At 36.7% G+C, this 21745-nt stretch overlaps 1 protein-coding gene across 1 annotated transcript in view; it reads right to left on the minus strand.

Moving 5' to 3' along the window:
- The window catches only part of HEXO3 (beta-hexosaminidase 3), a 315121-nt gene that overhangs the window by 72222 nt on the left and 221154 nt on the right, over positions 1-21745 (minus strand). The window contains exons 9-10 of the mRNA XM_089424925.1: positions 1678-1737; positions 1330-1363 (exon numbers count right to left, since the gene is read on the minus strand). Coding sequence (XP_089281051.1) covers positions 1330-1363; positions 1678-1737 — 94 coding nt within the window. The remainder of the gene's footprint in view (positions 1-1329; positions 1364-1677; positions 1738-21745) is intronic.

Here is a 21745-nt window from a genome sequence, read left to right on the forward strand (position 1 = left end):
AACCTGAACATAGTCATAACAACAATGGAAATTAGTGTAACAGTTGTACATAGGAGCAACAATACATAGCACAATGTACAGTGCAGCATAGTGCACATAATTACAGTGATGGTGAAGCATGGTGACAAATGGGACAGCTGCAAGCATGAAGAATCATGGACAGCAACAGCATGGTAAAGCATGGAGAACAAGAAGTACAGTGCTGCAAGTACATTGGGATAGTTGTAAGCATGGTGCAACAGTGGCACTATGTACAACAGTGCTAGACACTGTGACAGCAGCAGCATGAGGTCCAACACTGTGATGATGAATGCAGCATTGAGTACAGATCCATGATGAGAGCAGCATAGTGACTGGAGCAGCCCAGTGACTGGAGCAGCAGCATGAAGTGCATAGCATGGTCATTAGGTCCAGCACTATGATGATAAGTGCAGCATGGTGCAGCACGGTGAGGAGCAATATGTGGATGAGATGCAGCACAATGATAGGTGAAGGAGTCACCTTGGAGAATCAGTTGAAGCAGCATGTCTTCAACTGATCTCATGTAGAGATGATCTATTCTCTTATCTAGAAAGTCAAAGTGTTGACTTTTGTTGTAAATGTACTATCTCTATCTCTATCTCTCTCTCTCTCTCTATTGAACTATTGAAGTACATATAAGAAGAATTGACGAAGCGTTTCCCCACATTGGGGTTTGTCCCTGGCTAGCGCCATATCTTGTGTACTCTTGTCTTGGCTTGTCTTCTGCGATTTATATTTATGTTCTATCTGCAGTTTACTTTAATGCTGATGTGATTGCTAATCTGGAAAAGATATTGAACTAACTATGAAAATTGAAATAAATTGTTCTAGAATAGAAAATTACCAGCAAACAGAATACTAGAATTACCCATTTGCCACCCTTTTTCAAAATTGTCAAAAATGGATGAAATGTGTTATTGTTTAAGATGATGGGACATTACAGTTTTCCTAAAATGTGTTTGCAAGGTAAAGTTTTTGTATTATTACTATGTTTATGACTGGTTTCTTCAGCATTTTTTCTACATTCAATTACAATCTGCAAGTATTACAGAATTAGAATTAATACATAGTCCAATAGAAAACTAAGATAAAACAATTTAATTCAAAAATTAAATAAGTTCCATGCTAGGGGATCAACTCAACCACCCACTGGATGGTTATGGATCAACAATAGTGAAGTTTCCTTATCAAGTCATTGAGACTTTTAAGAAATTGCTTAAAATAGACAATCCATTTAAAGGACACTCGAATAAATGTGAAATCATTACACTATCATTTTACAATATCAATTAGAGTTTAAGAACATACCACTTTCTTATATGACCAGTGTTTGACCAACAACCTGTATCAAGCATAAATAATTAATGTACTCAAAACCTTTTCGAACATAATGCTTCTAGTAATGAATGAGTACTGTAAAAGAGTAGGAAATGTATTTGAAACAAAATTGCAAATCACATGAATCATAAGGGTAACTTCAAACATCCGCATCGATTTTTTTCCAAACAAAATGCCAAATGTAACATAGTTAAGACGGATGAGATTTCACTCAATAGAAAAAGGATTTTAATCGAATGGCAAACAGACGCAACAATAATTTGCCATCTATTTTTTATCATCCATTAGAAGAGAATAGGAATAAGAATATGAACTGACTTGTATTAACTTCATCTCCACCCAAATGGATGAACTTGAACTTAAAGACCTTCGAGAAATCTGAAATAAGGAAATGACGTTAGGAAACTCATATTCAATCTAGGTTTTACTGGTTATCTTACTTTTAATAAAATGACATGACAAGTTGAAGCACTAAAGAAAAGCATTTGAATATTTCAATTAAAAAAAATAACTGCAATAAAACATAATGCTACTAAAGCCCATAATAAATGGTATCTATTGAATTATCTATCGAGCTAACATTTTCAATGAAAGATGGAGAATAAATGTCTATCCATATACGTACTAGATTATTTTCAAACATAGGGGCAAATGTCTACCGGAAAACATACATTTCGTCGACAAATTTCACTACCCTTTGTACAAACAGTTTATCGTTGTTTCTTAAGAAAACAAACCCAATGAAACAAGCAATCAACATAAAACAAAATGAAGCTAATAATTAATATTCTACACAAATACAAGAGGCGTAGCTTAAAAGAAACCAATTTGTGATACTTTTACCTTTTTAAATTTTAAACCAGGTTTTTGTTAATCATCAAATACATGTGGACAGTTCGACAATTTCCTCATGACCTTAGTATATTTTCCTTCTAGTTTCCTTTCTTGTGTGTTAGTATAAAAGCTCAGATGAAAAATGATTCCATTATGGTGCTTTCAGAATCTACCACAGGGAAATTCTCACCTTATTTTGACCACTCATTTGAGGAACACCCCCACCTTTTTTGCCTGAGCATTTTGGTTATTTGTGAAGATCATTGATATCTGCCCATAGTGATGAGTGTCCAAGCTCTTGAGGCCACATGGTCCATGTTTTATGTAGCTACTTCAGAACAATATCCTTTTAGAAGCTTCTTGATGAGATGTCCCACCCAATGAATCACAAATACCACTTTATGAGGTTTGTTACTTGGTCCTTGCATAATTTGAGGAGAATCTTTCACCTTGGAGAGCTACACATCCACCTTGGACAAGATCTAGGAGGCTTTTATTGCCTATATTAAGGATTAGTTATGGATCTATTCACTTAGAAGCTGTGTTGCACGGGTACCCGCACCCGGGGGTGGGGTTCTCGAACCCGTCCCGGGTTCCCACACCCAAGTCCCGGATTCGGGTACGAGTTCTTCTCAGACGCACCCAGAAGAACCGGGTTCTTCTGTGAAGAACCGGGTTCTTCAAAAAAAAAAATTGGGTTCTTAGCCTTTGACGGGTTCTTGGGTTCTTGGGTTCTTCGGGTGCTTGGGTTCTTGGGTTCTTCTGGTTCTTCAAGTTGGGTTCTTCGGGGTTCTTTGGGTTCTTCATTAAAAAACTAATGGGTTCTTCAATAAAAAAAATAATTTTTTTTTATTGAAACAATGAAATTTAAAAAATAAGTTAAAACACCCTAAATCTTAAAGGCAAATATCATATATGAAATATCAAATATCTGATAGACTTAGTCAGATACCGTGATACGCTATACTCATTGTTCTTGGCGGCAGAGCACCGCGACATACCAGTTTCGCAGCAGTGGGCAGCTTCAGCGTGGACCGTGGGCAGCTTCCGGCAGCAGTGGGCAGTGGACCGTGCAGCTTCAACGGCAGTGGACGGTATTTACAAGTTCTTTGTAGAGTCTAGGCCCGTGTTCTCTGTTTTCAGTATAGGGTTTTCTAAAACATGCAAACAGACTCTTTTTCTATGGTAGAATCTTTGAAAGGCAGATGATATATTTTTTATAACGTATTTGATTTGTTTTAATCGAGAGGGGAAATAGAAGTAGAACTTCCAAATTCTGCGGTAAAACATTTTACACAACTATATAAAATTATTCAATAGATCAAATTTACAACATAAATCGCCAGATTTGCTCTGCGGCTAAGCCCATAAGGAAATTTTCAGGCTTAATATCTCGATGAAGGAAACTCTTTGAATGCACATATTCAATCCTATTAATCTGCAAATCGAAGTAGTAAAGAAGATAGTTTCAATTCATTTCATGAAATATTTCCATGGCCTCCTATATTTTACTGATACTTCTCTTGGTGAACACCTGACTCAATGGCTACTGGTTTACTGTAAAAAAACTGAACTAAGGAGAGATCCCAAATTAACCAGGAATACCAGGACTGAATAGAGATATCTAAGTGGCTGATGCACACCCTTCAAGTCACATTATTTGCAGCCTTATATGTTTCAGTTTTGGGCTGTAGATAGTTTATTAGACAACATCTACCAATGCCACAGATCACAGTATTTGCAAATGTTCCCAGGCAAACGTATTCAATAAAGTTTGATTTCATAAATGGATTTAATAATAAATACAGCAAACAAAATCACAACTTAAATTTAGGAAGAATAAGCATCATGCAAGAATATACGTGGATCTATATCTAATTTTTTAGAATGTGGGAAATCGCTACTTGAAAGTGGAGAAAGTGAAGCACCAAACAATCACTGAGTTATCAAAACAAAACTATAAAATGAATGATTTGTTCAAAGCAATAAAGCTTTAGGATTAGACGCCCATCAGTTGATCAACAAGCATCAAAACAGTCTTCAATGAGAATTCCCTACTGCAGTAATTAAATAAATCCTCGAGACTTGGTCCAAGTATATCTAGGACCATGACATTAAAATCACCTTCAACACTACACAGTAAAATCGAAATCCGTGATTACAACCCACCAGTATAATCGTAATAACAGATCTGAGATTATATTAGAATTTAGAAGGAATTGGGTTCTGGTTAGAAGTTAGAACAGCTAGTTGTATTGTATCTTCTTTGTAGAGAAAAGGGTATGCCTTCTACAGCCATCTCTCAGTTCTGTTTCTGGCATTCTGCCATATATTACCATCCCACAGTGAAGTAATTCACCCACAAGACTGTGGGAGTGATTAGTTGCCGTTGGAGTGATTACTATTTAATAATTTATTATTTAAATTAATAAGGTGATGACCATACCAGAAGTATTAACATAACTTTTACTTTCAATTTTGTTAAACAGATTCAAATTGTCTTCCAAAATTTGCAAAATAAAAAATGTCTCCAGCAAGTCCACAATATCCACTTTGGAAATATGTGGATAGGCAAAAACCTCCAAAAGGTGCTGGGGGGATAGCAACAATAAAATGCACTTTATGTCAGCTTGAATGGAAAGGGAGCTATACCAGAGTTAAATCTCATTTTATGCAGATACCAAGGAAGGGTGTTGATGCTTGCACTGGAGACCCAAATGATCCCACTAGACTCCCTAGTGCACAAAGAGAGCAACAAAAGGCTGATGGTAAGGCAAGCAAAGAGATCTCTAGGCCATCTCACAATGTGAGTGAAAATGATGATTCAAATGAAGAAGAATTACCATTTGATGATGAAGATGAAACTGGTGATGAGTATGTGTCAGTGTCATCTAGAGCATCAAAAATCACTACCAATCAAACACGCAAGAAGCCTAAACTTGGTGGCCTTTATGACATGTTTGATGTGAAAGGTAGGGATGGTGTTGATCTTGCAATAGCAAGATTTTTTCTTGCATGTGGCATTCCCTTTAATGCAGCTCGTTCCCCCTATTTTGAGCAAATGGTTCGTGCTATCAATGATGGACCTCAAGGGTATAAAGCTCCTGGTTATGAAAAGCTTCGAACTGTATTGGTGGACAAGGAGAAAGCCCGTCTTGAGAAGGCAATGGCACCCTTGAAGGCATCTTGGAGTGTAGATGGATGCTCCATTGTCATGGATGGATGGACTGATTGTAGGAATCGTCCATTAATAAACATCATTGTCTCTTCCATGTCTGGGCCTTATTTTCTCAGGGCCATTGATTGTTCTGGTCAAGAAAAGAACACTATGTTCTTAAAAGACCAATTATGTGATGCCATTGCAGAGGTGGGGCCATCCAATGTTGTTCAAGTTATTACTGATGCAGCTCCAGTGTGCAAAGCAGCAGGAGCAATGGTTCAGAAGGAGTACAAGTAAGTGACAAGTTTCAACTTTCAAGTTTGACTTATCTTATATTTAAATTACATAAATGATAAATTACATTTTTAAATTTTTTAACTTTAGTCCTTGATTTATTAATATTTTAATTTTGTCCTTGATGTACCCAGGCATATTTTTTGGACACCATGTGCTGTGCATGCTATGAATAATGCATTGAAGGACATTGGCAAAATTGAATGGATTCAAGCATTAATTGAAAATGGCCGCAAAATTCAAATGTTTATATGCAACCATCATCAGTCACAAGCCATTTACCGCAAGCATGCAAAAATGGAGCTTCTTAAACCAGCAGATACCAGATTCGCAACTTACTACATTTTACTTAGGCGGCTTGTGGAGATGAAGGAGGCTTTATCTGCCACAGTCGTTAGTGACATGTGGGAACAGTGGAGGTTATCTACCTCAGATGCAGCTTTGGAGGTGAAGAGGTTGATTTTGAATGATAATTTTTGGGTTGATGCCAAATTTGTTGTGGAAATTATAGAACCAATTTGTGATATGATCCACTATGCAGACACAGATGGTCCATGTTTAGGTGAGATTTATGAGAACATGGACTCCATGTGTGAGCGGATCCAAACCATCACAGATAGGAAGGATCCTACTTTATGGCCACAACTGAAAGAGTTTATACATGGGCGTTGGAATAAACTGAACACCCCTCTTCATATGGAAGCTTATGCAGTTAATCCAAAATGGTATGATCCCACAACAGGAAGGAGGCCTCCATCCCAAGATAGAGAGGTGTTCAAAGGATTCTTGAACGCTGTCAAGAAAATTTATGGTAATACAGAAGAAGCCTCTGACATACGATCTCAGTTTGCCCAATTTTCACGTGGCCGAGGTGTCTTTGGTTCACATGCATCTTTGGCAGATAGACGCAAGAAGAAGGATCCAATTGATTGGTGGTGGCTTCATGGTGTTGATGCTCCTGAGTTGCAGCAATTTGCCATACGGTTACTTGGACAGGTAGCTAATTTGGATTCCCTCATCTTACTCAAAATTTGAAAAATTCTCAATTAAATATAGGAAATTAATTTTAATTTTTAAATTTTAAATTTTCATTTTAGTCTTAGTTTTTATTTTTAAAATTATATTATTATAACTAATTTAATGGGCTCCCCCTAATATTTCAGGTAGCTAGTTCTTCATCTTGTGAGAGGAATTGGAGCACGTATGCCTTTATTCATTCAGTAAAGAGAAATAGGTTGGGCTCAAAGAAGGCAGAAAACTTAGTGTACATTCATAGCACACTTCGTCTCATATCTCGAAAAGACCCTGGGTACAAGGAGGGTGCTTTCAAGAGATGGGACCAACACATAGATGATGCTTCGTGTGTGGACGAGGAGATACAACTAGATGGCCTTATTGAGCTACCTCCAATTGCTATGGATGAGCGAGAGACTGTTGATGAGAGTGATTCCTACCTGGAGAACATGCTAGCTGAAGATCTAAGTGATGTTGATGACATGGATGTTGAAGACATGGCTTGAGGAAGCCATTGTTCCTTAGGCTTTAGCTATTTAGTATTTTTATTTTAGTATTTTAAAATTTCGTAGTTCATGGTTGAAGATGCTTTAAGGCAAATTTTGAATGTAGTATGACAATGGACATATATCATGATTCATGTTAATATGTAAACAATGAACAGTTTTTGGGTGATAACTGATAAATTTTGAAATTTCAATGTCAATGTTGAATGTTCAATGATGTGCAATGTTTAAATGATTATCATTAAAGTTTTCTTGTTTAAAGTTGAAAAAATATACAAATTGTCAAATTCAAATTTCACATATATTATTAATTATAAATTATAAATTTATAAAATATAATTATTAAAATTTAATATTATTATATTACCCGACGAACCCACGCACCCTGTTTCCAAAAATGTCGTCCCCGTCCCCGTCCCCGTCCCTGTCCCCGTCCCCGCACCCACGTTTCCTGGCAACATAGCTTAGAAGTCTTTGGAGACTAGATGTTGCACCTTTGACTCATCTCATGCCTTCTTTTATAAAGGTGACCCATTATCTTGGGCTTTTTGTTGAAGACTTGTCCATGTGGCCTTGACCACTTCATTATTTTATTTATTGGTGATTAATTAATTTTAAGAAATATTTTCTCTTTCCTAGGTTAGATCTAAGGCTTTCACTTGAGATATTATTATTTTACTGTAAAGGAAGTTGAGTTAGGCTAAAGTATCCCTTCCTCATTTATACTCATGGTTAGAATTTTGGAGCTTCCCTTCCTTGCAGTTTAATGGACATATCTTTCTTAGAGCATATGCAATGTATACGGGCTCTTTCTTTGTTTAACAAATCATATTTTGCTACTTAATGCTTGAAGTAGTGTAGTTTCTTCAACATAAGACTAGCAACTTGATCCATTTGAAGGGTGAAATCTACCACTTGGAAGGAAATTTGCACTTGAGGTAACTCCTACCCATTTCTCCTTTATTATGTTAGTTATTGTTAATTGATAGCTTACTTATGTATCCTCTAGGAATTCTAGCAAGTTCATTGATTTCAATCACTAGGGTAAATTTGAGTTGTGTTGTTGAAGGTAGATCCTTTGGGACTTCTTCCTTACAAAATTTCTGCATTAAATTCCAGCAAGCTTAATATGGAGATTATTGAGTCCTTGGTCATCCTTCCATTGCTAAAACATAAGAAAATAAACCCTATTAGATACCCCCTTGACTCTTGTTACCAACTAAAATGGGTAAACCCTACAGGAGAAAAAAATTCTCCCATTCTTTACATCCAGCGAACTAGCCATGCAGCCCCTGAGAGCCACCACTTGCTAACGATGTGACATTATATATCTACCACTTGCATCAGTGATAGGCGTCTCTTGGCATGTATATTTCCACAGTCAGTAACATAATGTTCTTGAAAACTTCTAGTAACCTGCGTATTTTGTTTAATGAGCATAACGTTTCGGGTGAACACGTCACCCATCTTCAAGAACATGGGGCTCATCAAACAAAATACATAGGTTACCAGAATTTTTCAGCAACATATGTGTCTCTCATCTAGCAAGAGCACATGCACAAAGTTGGGCTTCTGATCAGAAGGTACTTTACTCATTTTGCAATCGAGTGCTTATGTGTAATATCCACATTTTCAGTTTCCTCTATAGTACAACCAGGATGGATTTCCAGGGTATGTGATGCCCAGGCCACAAGAGCGAGATTACATCATTAGGCGTCCCAGACGGGTTTTGAGGAGTCTTATGGAATCCGACAACATTCGCTTGGTGTATTCCATCTTTAGGGTCAGATCCGCACAACTTGCTTTTGGTTCTGTTGCATTCTAATTATTCTTGTAAAACGGGGTTATTATTGAGTCTAACTTAATTAATTACACTTCAGGAGGTATTCCAAGAGGAATATTTGATGGAACACCTTAGTGTAATAACTCGTTGAAACAGAAATGAGAAGATCTATAGGATGGGATAATGCAAAGTGACTTAAAGCGGTCAAATAAAGTATAAAGAGCGATTTACCATTTTCCTAGAGTAAAAGTGACTTTAATTAGTCACTTAATTGAACAAAAGAAGGGAAAATTGATTAATTGAAGGAAAAAGGCCAAAAGTGACTTAAATAAAACAAAATAAAATTAAAAGTCACTTAGATAAAGTAAGGGGGAGCTTCTAGAATAATATTAACATAATCAAAATAAAATACTTCTACAAGATTAGAGATCTACCTATCAAATCTTTAAAAGCAAGAGGAGGAGATCATTTGGGACAACATGGTTTGGTTGTTCATTTGTTAGAATGAAGTTTGGAGAACGGAGTTCACAGCTTCAGCAAAGGCTGGAATGAAAACCCTTAGGTTTCAATTGTGTGTTGGACGAAACCCCAACACCCCTTGAAGTGACTTCATCCAGAAGTTTCACAAAGCTTCATCGATATTGCAGTAATGAGCATTCAGATGCTCAACTGGTACTTCATTTCTTCTTGTTCTATCTCAGCTATTTCTGTTGTGATTGCATAGAGCATATAAATTAAGCTGAGTTTCCAGTATTTGTTGTCTTTTCTCCAAATTTACACTATTTCTTATTCCGATTATTTCTGCAATTTTGTGAAAATTGTAGCTGTTGAAAGTTTTCATAATTCAAGGAACTAAAATAAACGGAACATTTTATATGCCTGTTTGGGATGTTAGATGTTACAGGTATCAGAGCTGATTTTCTTGCTCATCGAAAGGTTGTTTCTTAGTTGCAGAGCATAAAAGAATTATTTTTTTGGAAGTGCCAAAGAGAGAAATTAATTACGATGATTCTCCAAAATCACCCTGACTAAAATCTCATCAATTTTGGTGGTTACTTATAGCCACCCTAGTTGGCCCTATATTACACGCTTCTTCAGCACAATATGTCATTTGCAGGAGGCGAAATTCATTTCAATGTCAAGGGGTTGAGTTTGTCCTATGGAAGGGCCGAGTTTCTTCAAAGATCTGGAGCTAAGAAAGAGGGACGAGCTTATTCTTCTGCAGGTCGAATTACATTGTTCCCCAAGATCCAAAAGGGGCCGAATTATTTCTTGTTGCAGAGGCCGAGAATCCTCATTACTGGCTAGGGTTGAGGGTATTTCTCAAGCCAAAAGTATTCTATTTATAACCTATCTGAGTTTCCTTGGATTGGAGAGGACCAAATTTATGGATATTTTGCAGAATTATTGAGCCAAGTTCTAAACCTCCATTTGAATGAAATTCATTGAGGACAAATCACTGAAGAAGTGGTTGAGATAATCTGTGGCTTTCTTCTCCTGAAATAGAGGTCGAATTACTGGGAAAACGCCAAGGGCTGAGCTGGGTTTTTCCTGTACAAATACGCTCAGATCATTAGTGCCATTCCAAAATTTCTTTGCCAAAAGAAGAGGGACGATTTCCCTCAGTATTTTGCTAACTTCTATGGCCAAGATTTACCAATAAAAAGAGGGCCGAGTTTATATCTAGGAGGCCGAGTTACCTTCTCTATTTGTTGGAGGTTTATTTGTTAAAGTGGGCCAAGTTCCTCCATTTTGAAGTTGGTCAAGTTCCTTGTTTAAACTGGGCCGAGTTTCCCTTACCTTTCAGCTGAGCATGGCTTCCTTCTGTTGGTCGTGGAATTCCTCTTCAAGCTGGACGAGTTCAGTATTAAGTGGCAACGTATTTACTTGCAAAGATTAATTCCCTGAGGTACATGCAGAAGGGACACTTATTATCTGCTCAAGGCAGCGTTCAGTGAGCTATTACAGACATTAAAAAAAAGGGCTGAGTCATCATTAAATTCGTGGGCTATCTATTCCCTGTACGTGGAAGGAGTCTGTTTGTTGAGGTTGCTTGCTATCTGAAAGTTGAACCCTTCCCTTGTTGGCTAGACGAGTAGTTATTCTCACTGCTCATTCCTAGTCGAGTTTCTTGTTGTGGGTACCACAGTTGTGTACATGTTGGTGATTGAATAAATTACAGAGCATGAGCTGGGAATTCAAGGGCATACTGCAGAAGTTATCTCTGTCATAGAAGGTTGATCTCACTGTGAAGAAATCGATACCAGGTTCCCTAATTCCTTATCATTGTAATCTCTATTGCCTCCTGTAACAACCCATCTCAAATCACAAACAACATAGCAATATTAGCATGCATGTGAGGCATACATATGATAGCTACATATGCATGCATCATATACATTGCACTAGTATATATCATAGTTTTAAAAACCGGCCACAAAAACCGGTAACCGGTCTAACCGGCCGGTTGGAGGCCTGGCCGGTCCGAACCGGCCTATCAAACCCGGTTTATACCCTTGTGTGCCCAAAAAACGGCCCTAACCGGTAAAAACCGGCCGGTTTAGGGCGGAACCGGCCAGTTTATAGCAAACCGGCCGGTTCCGTCCTAAACCGGCCGGTTTATGGACAGCCCCTTCTCAGCCTCAATTTTCATGCCTCTAGACTATTGTATGGAGTCTGGACTGCCTTTTCTCTGTTATAGGGTCCACAATTAGTTCTCACACTGCCTTTTTTGTTAGATTACAGCAAGATTAGTTTGCTGTAATTTTGTTTTTTAGCAGAATAATTGAGAGAAATTTCAGCATTTGTTAGTCTAGAATTTCAGTGGCTTGGATGTGAAACATTTAGATAAAATTGTGCATTGTTTTCCATGCATTTGAAAAAGTTATTAGGTCATTTTCTGCTTGCTGTTTTTTCATTATTATTAGCAAAATTATCCAGGACAGCAAGATTTTATTTCTGTTTGAGTGTTAATAATCACTTTTTAATTGTTAGTTGACTCCTAAAGACACCTAGGGATTCCCCTCTGTTGTTAGCAAATCACTAACCTTAAATGCACAGAAATAGGATGTGGTGACGATGTACTGTTTTGAGTTACCTTGGAATCTTCCTGTTACAAATGCTAACCGTATCCACACACCTTTCCTTTTGCTCCCTTCAATTAGCCATCTTGTGCTAGTCTTTACAACAATTGAATAGGATCATAATAGCAATATCTGAATTTGATTGTGAATTGGCGTTTTTAAACAAATGTGTCCTGTACAATTACTAACAGAAGAGTCAAGACCTGACTCTTGCTTATCTGCAGCTAGCTTTTTCCCTTAACCAATCCAGAGAATCTTGACTAAGTAACTGATATGAAGTCTCTGCATCGAAGATTGCATGTTATTACTTTGTGTCATGGCTTTGATGCATTTTATTGGTAGATGTTTGACTTCTTTGCAGGGTTTGCAGTGGGAAATCTATGATTCTTATTAGAGCCTCATTTCTTATGTATTTTGCCAGTGTATAGGCCATTTAGAGCCTCATTTCTTATGTATTTTGCTATTTTGTCGATGATATGTATTGCACTCGGTGCCATTTTGATATATTCACCTTTGCATGGTATATAAATGAGAAAACTTTGCATATTTTGTCTCTATTGGCTTGGAATCATGGTTTTACATCTTAAAAATAGTTTTGTTTCATTAAAAATTAATTATTTAATGTATTTTTTAAAAACCGGTTCGTTTAGACCAAACCAGTCCCGATTAGACCGGTTCCGGTCGGTAAACCGGTTCATTAGGTGGACCGGTCCGGTCACCGGTTCCGGTTTTAAAAACACTGGTATATATATATAAATATAAATTATATATATAATATATATATATATATATCGACTATATATCGACTAATCATGGAGAATGTCTAAATATAAGATACTTAGATAAATGAATTAATTATCAAAGGTGTTAATTAAATACCTAATTCACGTAAAAAGAAGAAATATACACTCAGTAAGAAATATAGTTGAGTCTATTCATATGTTTACATATAACCCAAAATGTATACTAATAAAACTAAACCCATAAACCTTATGATTAAACTTGATATTTTATAAAACATAAAATAATATGTAATATTTAAAATCATCATGGTCTTATACTATTTAATAAATTAAAGTACCTACTGTCATAATTAAAGTGACACCATTCGATGTTGTGAGGATCTGATTCACTTAAAGGCAAAAATCATGACAAAGCAGTCACCGCCTAACAAAAATCTTATCCTTTCATAAAGGCGGTGAACAGATGCGTAGGGAGGGAGGGACCTCTGCTATTTAAAGGGAGGAAGGAGGATTTCAAAGGGGGGGTGTTCTTTGCCTGTGGATGGGGAAGGTTGTATTTGCTGTAAGTGGAAAAACTGAACCGGGTGTTGTTGAAGGAAGAAGGAGAGGAAATTTATCCATACTGCTTATAATTCGGAACTATTGAGCCTTACTTGTTTTGAAGTCTCTGGGCACGGGGGAACGGTATGCATCGGTTGAGAAGCATACTGGATTGAGTATCTAGGTATACTCGGTTTGGCTGGGTGGTTTTGGTCATTCGGTAACGAGAGCGCTGGAGAAGTTCTGCAGCATCCTCATCGCAACAGCCGTAGCAGACCAGGTAAGTACTTCGTCAAATCTATTAATACCATTTCAGACAGTTTCAGCAATCTTTACAGTTTCACAGTTCAATAATGGCTCTTAATTTAGTACGGCCACTACATATGGTATCAGAGCGTCGTTCAAACCCTGCGACCTCACAGGCCTTACCACCGAATTCTGCGGAATTTTCTTTTTTTCTCTTCCAATTCGGTGCCAAATAACCGTGATACCTGTTGTTGTTGTTGTTTCGGTGCCGGGAAAATTTCGAACACATCGTTGTGTGCTGAATTAATGCCGCTGCTCTTATTCCATTGCCACCGCTGAGGAAAAGCCAAAGTCGAATTTGGGGGCCGAATTCTTGGCGGAACCAGCTTCAGGCATGGGCGATGGGCGATGAGGACCGTAATGGCGGAATGTTATGAAGGTCTCGCTGAATCTCCACGGTCGTGTTGTAGATTGAGCCAGGAGAATATCTGGGAATTCGGCCGATGTTACAGGAGAAACGTAATTCGTCACCGCTTAGCAAATCTGTTCTTCTTTAGCTCCGTGGATCGGATTAAAACCTGTCGTTCATTCCCGTCTCGGTTGTTGCAGAGCGAAGCAAGCAGTCAGATCGATTTTTGTTTTCATTTTGTTCAATTCTTCGTAGATCTGCTGTATCTGCGTCTTACATCGTTGCATCTAAGGTTGTTTTAGGGCTTAGATCCGACTTTGTCGGGTATTTTTCTACATTTGGGGATTTTTGGGCTCAAATTTGGTTGTTTAGAACCTGATTTGGAAATCTCAAGTTTGTGTGGAAAGCATGTGGTCTGGCTCTCTCTGCTGAAGGTTTGAGTGTGTTTTAGGCAAGGCCGCTCAGAATTCTTGAGGAGTTTTTTTTGTTATGATAGAACCTTGGCTTCGGCGGGGTTTTCGTCGGTGTGCGGCGTTATTTATGGTTTCGGTATTTTCGAGTCACTGCAAGTCTAAAAGAACTTGAAGCCCTGGTTCTTTGGTATTGAGGCGTGGGTTTTTCGATTCCCTCAGGGTTGTCGTCTAAATCATATGCCGCTTAAATGGTTGGAGACGCAAAGCATCTTTCTTTAGCAGAATCGCTTCAATCTGGCGAAGCATAAGTCTACCATGAAGAAAAAAAAAAACTCGATACTCGATTTCCTGCGTCTCGGATTAAAAAGATAATGCAAGCTGATGAGGACATTGGCAAGATTGCACAGGCAGTGCCTCTCTTAGTATGTGAGTACGAGATATAATATGTGTTTATTTATGAGATACTTCCGACCACATTTAGTTGTTTAAGCCGATTTACTAGAGATTTATAAGATTATTTTGTGGCATTCAAAGGATTTGGTAATCTGTTTAGATTCTAGAACATGTTTATAGACAATTTTGAGAACCCAGAATTTCAACTAAAGCTGTTCAAATTTTGTAAATTCCCTTTCCAGTCAATTGTCAATTGCAACCAACCAAAGGTATGATCAGAAGGTGAAATGCATTTTCTTTCAAAATGTATTCCAAGAGTGTGTGTGTGTGTATATTGCATGAAGAATTAAGTTCAAGTTGATTTCATGTTGCAAGTTCAGTTTATAGATAATTAGAACTGATTAGCTAGAGAAGGCATCTGAGGTTATACTTAGGGAAGTTCAGTGTCTCGTAAAAGTTTTATTGCTTCGAAAATTCAACCCTAATTGAAATATATCGAAAGCATAATTGAAGTGTTTTGTATTACCTATGATGAAGTTTAGAAGGTAACCTAGACATGTTGAGACAACATAACACTTTAATAGAAAAATGGATCTAAAATCAAATGGGAGAGCAATTTTCATGGAAGTTCAACAACACCAAATTATGATATTTAAGGTCTGATGGTTCTTAGGAGTTTTGTGAAGGGTTGAGCTTGTTTCACAATGTTTTCTTTGGCTCCAAAAAGAATGATTTATCTTTAAATCTATGTTGGACTGGGCCTGGTCTCCGTCTTGGAGTGGCCTTTCTTCAGTGTAGGGGATGGGGGGAGAGTAGGGGATGTCCCCTGATTGGCCAAACATTCCCTGGAAAAAGGGATGTTTGGGGTATCCCTCCAATATCACCTGATATGGCCAGCTAGAGAGGACAGACATCTTTCCATCGCCTTAGCGATGTCTAGGCTTATCCTCTCTCTAAATCAGTGCATCTTAGGTGCCTGCCTCATTAAAAAAAATAAAAAAATACAGTCCCTTATATGCTGGAAGCCCATGCTGAGCTTGTTTAATTAAAATTTCTGCACCTATATGTAAAGTATGTTTCTATTATCAAAAGAGGTTTAACTATTTATGGAAGAATGGTCAAAAGGAACAAAAGAGAGGGATAATATAGAGATTGAAGGAGATTCATGTTTTTTTTGACTAGAACATTGATAAAGAAACTTGAATTAAAAGAACATCTTATTTTACTTGAACACATTCTTAAACCTATAAAAAGGAATCACTATATGACACATCCTTGATAAAGTAACCAAAAAGGTGAATATTTGAATGGACTGGGTCTAACTGATCATTTTTGTGTGTAGCTAATTACTAGTGTACTGATCAATCATTGTTTACTACCACTGCACAGAACTTCAGCATGCCTTATTTACTTTGTCTTTTCATCAATGCCATGGTTTTAGTTTCTCACATTTAATAACCATATAATAAGATACTGATTATTTACTATAACTGTATGGAGTTTCATGCCTCGTTTACTGTCTATCCAACATTTTCATTGTTCTATGCTTATACCTATTTACCTATGTTGCATGAGTTTCCGGTATGGCTAGAACCCTTGCCCAAATTTACAGGAAACGTCAAGTTGGGAGCGGCAATAATGAATAATATAATATATTAAAAATCAAAATTTAATATAATTAAAATTCGTAGAAAAGCTTAATACCTAGGTTCGAATTTGATAAGAGTAATTGAAGAAGGAAAGTCAGCGCCACATGCAAAAGTATTTATACATTCACTCAGCCCATAAAAATACTATATTGCAAAATGAAAAAGAAAAACTAATTTCAGTTCAGAGAATATTATTTTAACCATATATGTTTATACATTATTTTATATACAATAGTTGTAGTATTAGAATGATCCATCCTTTGTTCCCAGGTTATAAAGCGGCGCTGATTGGTATTATTGTATTGAAGACTGTTGAACCCAGGTTTGCCTACTAGAGTTGAGTTGCTTGTTGAAGACTTGAGTGGTGAATGCATAGTATAAAAGTTATTGCAAGGGTTTAGCAGAATAATGAGTTGCTGAGTATGATATTTATGTAGTCTGAGAGGACACCAAGATATGCTATAGTTTGTCTATTGTAATCGTGTTATTGTCACCATGGGCCTTGTAGTATCCTGAGCTTGATGTTGATGTATCTAAGCTGAGTTGTATGATGAGCAGAGAATGCTACTGATTGGAGTATTGACAGGTTATTGATTGGGTCTAAACTACACTTCTATTGAAGAGGCTCTCAGGGATACCGTTGAAAGCTTGAAGGAAAAGAAGTTGCTCAACTTAGATAGCAATCTGTGATTTGCTTATACCTGGAATCCTTTTGCTTTTAAATATGTGGTTATGCCACTTAGCTTTTATCTAAAATTCTGTTGAAAATTAGATTCATCTTCTATCAAACACAGAAATGTCCTTGAAAATTAGACATGTTCTTTACCTATTTTATTTTGGATCATTTTTGAAAACATTTAGGGTGAATGTAACTTCATTATTTTTTTTGCTATTAACCAAAAAAAAAAACTCAGGCCTGACTTCAGAGATCACAATGTTTTAAAATAGAGGACAACCTTTAAATCTTTGCTTAATAGAGGAAGAACCTAGGACAAGACCTAATTGCCTAGTCTGAAACCTCTATTCTGAGCTTGATCAGACCTGTGGAAGCTGAGATTTATTACTTGTCCAGTAGTCATTACTGTCAGTCCTCTGATGTGAAGACCGAGCATGGGTGAAGGACTAAGGCATGCTCATCTGAGTTTATAATACAAAGTAAGTGAAGTTTTGATGATGACAAAGGAACTAAGGTCACTTTATTTCTGTATATCATCATATGAAGAAGAAGGCATACCATTTGAGGCTTGTATTTCCAGTGTTGGCCTTGCCTCCATATCTCTGTGACATTGATGAGAAGATGGAAACTTGTTTCCATACAAGGAAACTGAGGATTGGAGCCGTTAGGAATGAGACTTACTATTCAAATTTCTCTGAAGTTCAAAAATTGCCTTCATATCTATGTTATGAAGTCAAGATATGAGCCATCTCTGAGCTATATTCTCATGATCGAGACTCAGTAAAGAACCTAATCATTCTTTGAGAACTTTGAGAGATATTATGTCATGGACTGATATATCTACTAAATCTTTTGGATGCACTACAAGGAGCTGACCAAAGGAATGAGGAAGAGGCTTATGTTTCAAGCTGTAAAGATATTTGAAGAACTATGGACGGGCAATACTAAGATTGAACCAAATATGGGAACTGAATTCTCTCAAAAGTATATCTGATGTCAAGACTCTATGGTGGAGGAAGGATTGGTCCAAAGATTTGATGAACATTGAGGTTCCACAGATTTGATAAAATTGAGGTTGTATTAACCCTTGATAATCTTAGATCTTAATGAAAGACTTCTATATGTTATTGTAGACATAAATATGAATAATCCTCAAGGTTGAGATGTAAGTAAATAATAAATGACCTATTCGGAAAGAAGAACATCACTGGCAAGAGTCTCGACTTCAATGAAGAGAAAGGCCAAGTCCCTGGGTTATTTCTATGGAAGGACAAAAGTTGCAAGATATTTAAGTCTGCCTCAGTAAGCTAGCTACAAGTCTGAGACGCATAATCTTAAAGTCTTTAAAAGACATTGAAAAGTGGTCAAAGTTGGAAGTTTGGTATATATCTTAAAATGAGAAGCCTTCACATAGGTGTGTTAAGCTAAATGTTGAAACTATCATCTGTTTTCGTGGAATTAGATGAAGTCATGCCTTCTAGCAACAGCAGAGAAAAAAAAATAAAAAAAAATAAAAAAAAATGATCCCTATAACTGTTGGATGCAAGAAATCTAAAGATAAGTATCTTGTATTTTTGAATGATGTGGACAAGGTCGATAATGATATGGACTCCTTGATGCTGTGAATTCCTTGATGATATGGACTTCCTGATGATGATAATATGGACGAGATTAACTCCTTGAAGAGTTGAACGAAAAGGAGTTGACGTATTCTCTAGAGATAAGTACTTTCTTGAATATTTTGATATTATGCTTTTAATTATTATTAGTCTCTTGTAATTGTAAATTTTGCTTGGATGGATTCGTTTTTATTATTATTTATGCTCCAATAACAAACAATTGGTAATGATGTTTATATTCTTACAAAATTCTAGATATTCATTTTTGTTTAGTCATCCTCCTTTATAATTACTAGGGGACTCACTCCTCTGTACCTGTCAACCACGTAGATATTCCTCTTTGATAATTGAGTTTGTATAAAGTTCTTCTATGAGACCTTTCTTCAAGTTTGTATGAAAACTTCTGTAGGTGTTTTCTTAATAGTTTTTACTTCACAAAATATATATATTCAGTGGACAAATAAACCTCTAAAGAGTCACATATAATATCTTCCTTACTCAAAATTACCCCAGCTGTTATACATAATTTAGCCATATTATTATCACAGTACCACAGTAAAAGATGTAGGATTCCCTCCTGTATATTCTCTTAATTCCTGATAAATTTCTGAGTTTTGTGTGAAGGTTACAGTGATCCCTTTTTGCACATCAGTTGTTATCTGTTAGCTGTAGGTAAACAGTTTTCCACTATACTTCCAGTTAAATGATAACAGAACCAGCCAATTGAGCTCAAGCGGTTATATATACCATTCACAATTATTCAACAAGGAATACACTGCTATTAAACACCATGTGATGAGGAACTAACTCAGAATTGCAAACAGCCATTAACTCATTCATATAGAGGCATAAAAATAACTGGTATAATGCATAGAACTTAAGTTCGGACCCTGGAATGTGCGCTGGCAAAAGATCTGGAAACAGTAGTTCACTTGGCATGAATATCAACTCCTTGGTAGTGAAACAGTCAATAGGAGCGGATACTACGCAACATTCAGACCTAATTTAGCAATAAGATAAGTGATGAATACAACCTGAGCAAAGGTTCCATGAGCATAAATTCAACCCATAGGGCCAAGGTATTGAAAGAGTACTACCATTTAAACATAGAGCAATGTTCGGTGTATTATTGTTAAAGGAAATGTTGAGTTCAAAATATGTTCCCCAAATGTGTTGCATACCATACTTTGAGCTAGGTATTTCAAACAATTTATATATAAAAGAACACAACAAATAACAGTATTGTTAAAAAGAAGGAATTGAGATTTGTCTTTGCTAATGACTGTCCATATGATGCATTTTGTTACCAAGTAAGACAATAACCCAGTTAGTTGTTACTGGAGCAAACACATACAGATCAATGAATGTTTGGAACATAACGATATGTGCTCGTAAGATCAAATATCAAGTGTCAGTTAGCAATCTAAAGTCATGAGTTTTATGCACAAACAATACACGAAAGAATGATTATATTGTAATATGAAAGCTAATGACATGAATAGATTATGGCAAGGTATGTTATACTTTAGATGACATGTATGAAATATACATAAGCTATGTGTTTTTGCAAATATTAATGCACATGTTATAAAGGCATGGACAAGTGTTTATGATTGCAGATAAAATCCGTTACCAAAATGACCACGTGATGATAGAAACTTCAGAACAATTAAGGCTCAAAGAGATTCCATGATAGGGTATTAACCCTGATTCTACTGGGAGGGGTGGAGGTGTTGCCCACCGTTTATCCTCTAAAACCTGGGGTCATGGGAGGATTGTGCGAGTCACGCTCCCCTAGACGTGTGATGATGATTGCCGGATGCCTACTGGGAAATCAGGTCGATATAGTCGACGCTGCCATCCTTAGAGTTTATGCATGGTTAGGTCAGTATAGCTGACGCCATGGCATACTCCAGTAGAGGACGGATAGGATGGGAGCGGAAGAGATTAGGAAGGATAGGATGATTTTAGAATAGCTTGGGAACCTGGTTTGGGCAAGGCATGACCATTAAAATTAGAAATCTATCAGCGTTCAAAATCACAAATTTTAAAGTGTCCTCACGATCATAAATGAAAATTCAATCACATAATACAATCCTTACATACCCTAAAGGAATTATCAATATACTTTATAAACCCTTAACTTCGGGACGAAGTTCTTTTGAAGGAGGGGTGTATGTAACAACCCATCTCAAATCACGAACAACATAGCAATATTAGCATGCATGTGAGGCATACATATGATAGCTACATATGCATGCATCATATACATTGCACTAGTATATATATATATATATATATATATATCGACTATATATCGACTATTCATGGAGAATGTCTAAATATAAGATAAATGAATTAATTATCAAAGGTGTTAATTAAATACCTAATTCACGTAAAAAGAAGAAATATACACTCAGTAAGAAATATAGTTGAGTTTATTCATATGTTTACATATAACCCAAAATGTATACTAATAAAACTAAACCCATAAACCTTATGATTAAACTTGATATTTTATAAAACATAAAATAATATGTAATATTTAAAATCATCATGGTCTTATACTATTTAATAAATTAAAGTACCAACTGTCATAATTAAAGTGACACCATTCGATGTTGTGAGGATCTGATTCAATTAAAGGCAAAAATCATGACAAAGCAATCACCGCCTAACAAAAATCTTATCCTTTCATAAAGGCGGTGAACAGATGCGTAGGGAGGGAGGGACCTCTGCTATTTAAAGGGAGGAAGGAGGATTTCAAAGGGGGGGGTGTTCTTTGCCTGTGGATGGGGAAGGTTGTATTTGCTGTAAGTGGAAAAACTGAACCGGGTGCTGTTGAAGGAAGAAGGAGAGGAAATTTATCCATACTGCTTATAATTCGGAACTATTGAGCCTTACTTGTTTTAAAGTCTCTGGGCACGGGGGAACGGTATGCATCGGTTGAGAAGCATACTGGATTGAGTATCTAGGTATACTCGGTTTGGCTGGGTGGTTTTGGTCATTCGGTAACGAGAGCGC

The sequence above is a fragment of the Pinus tabuliformis genome, chromosome 6, assembly GCF_031772625.1.
Source record: "Pinus tabuliformis cultivar Carrire ecotype Pingquan chromosome 6, CPIR1, whole genome shotgun sequence".
Lineage (NCBI taxonomy): Eukaryota > Viridiplantae > Streptophyta > Pinopsida > Pinales > Pinaceae > Pinus > Pinus tabuliformis.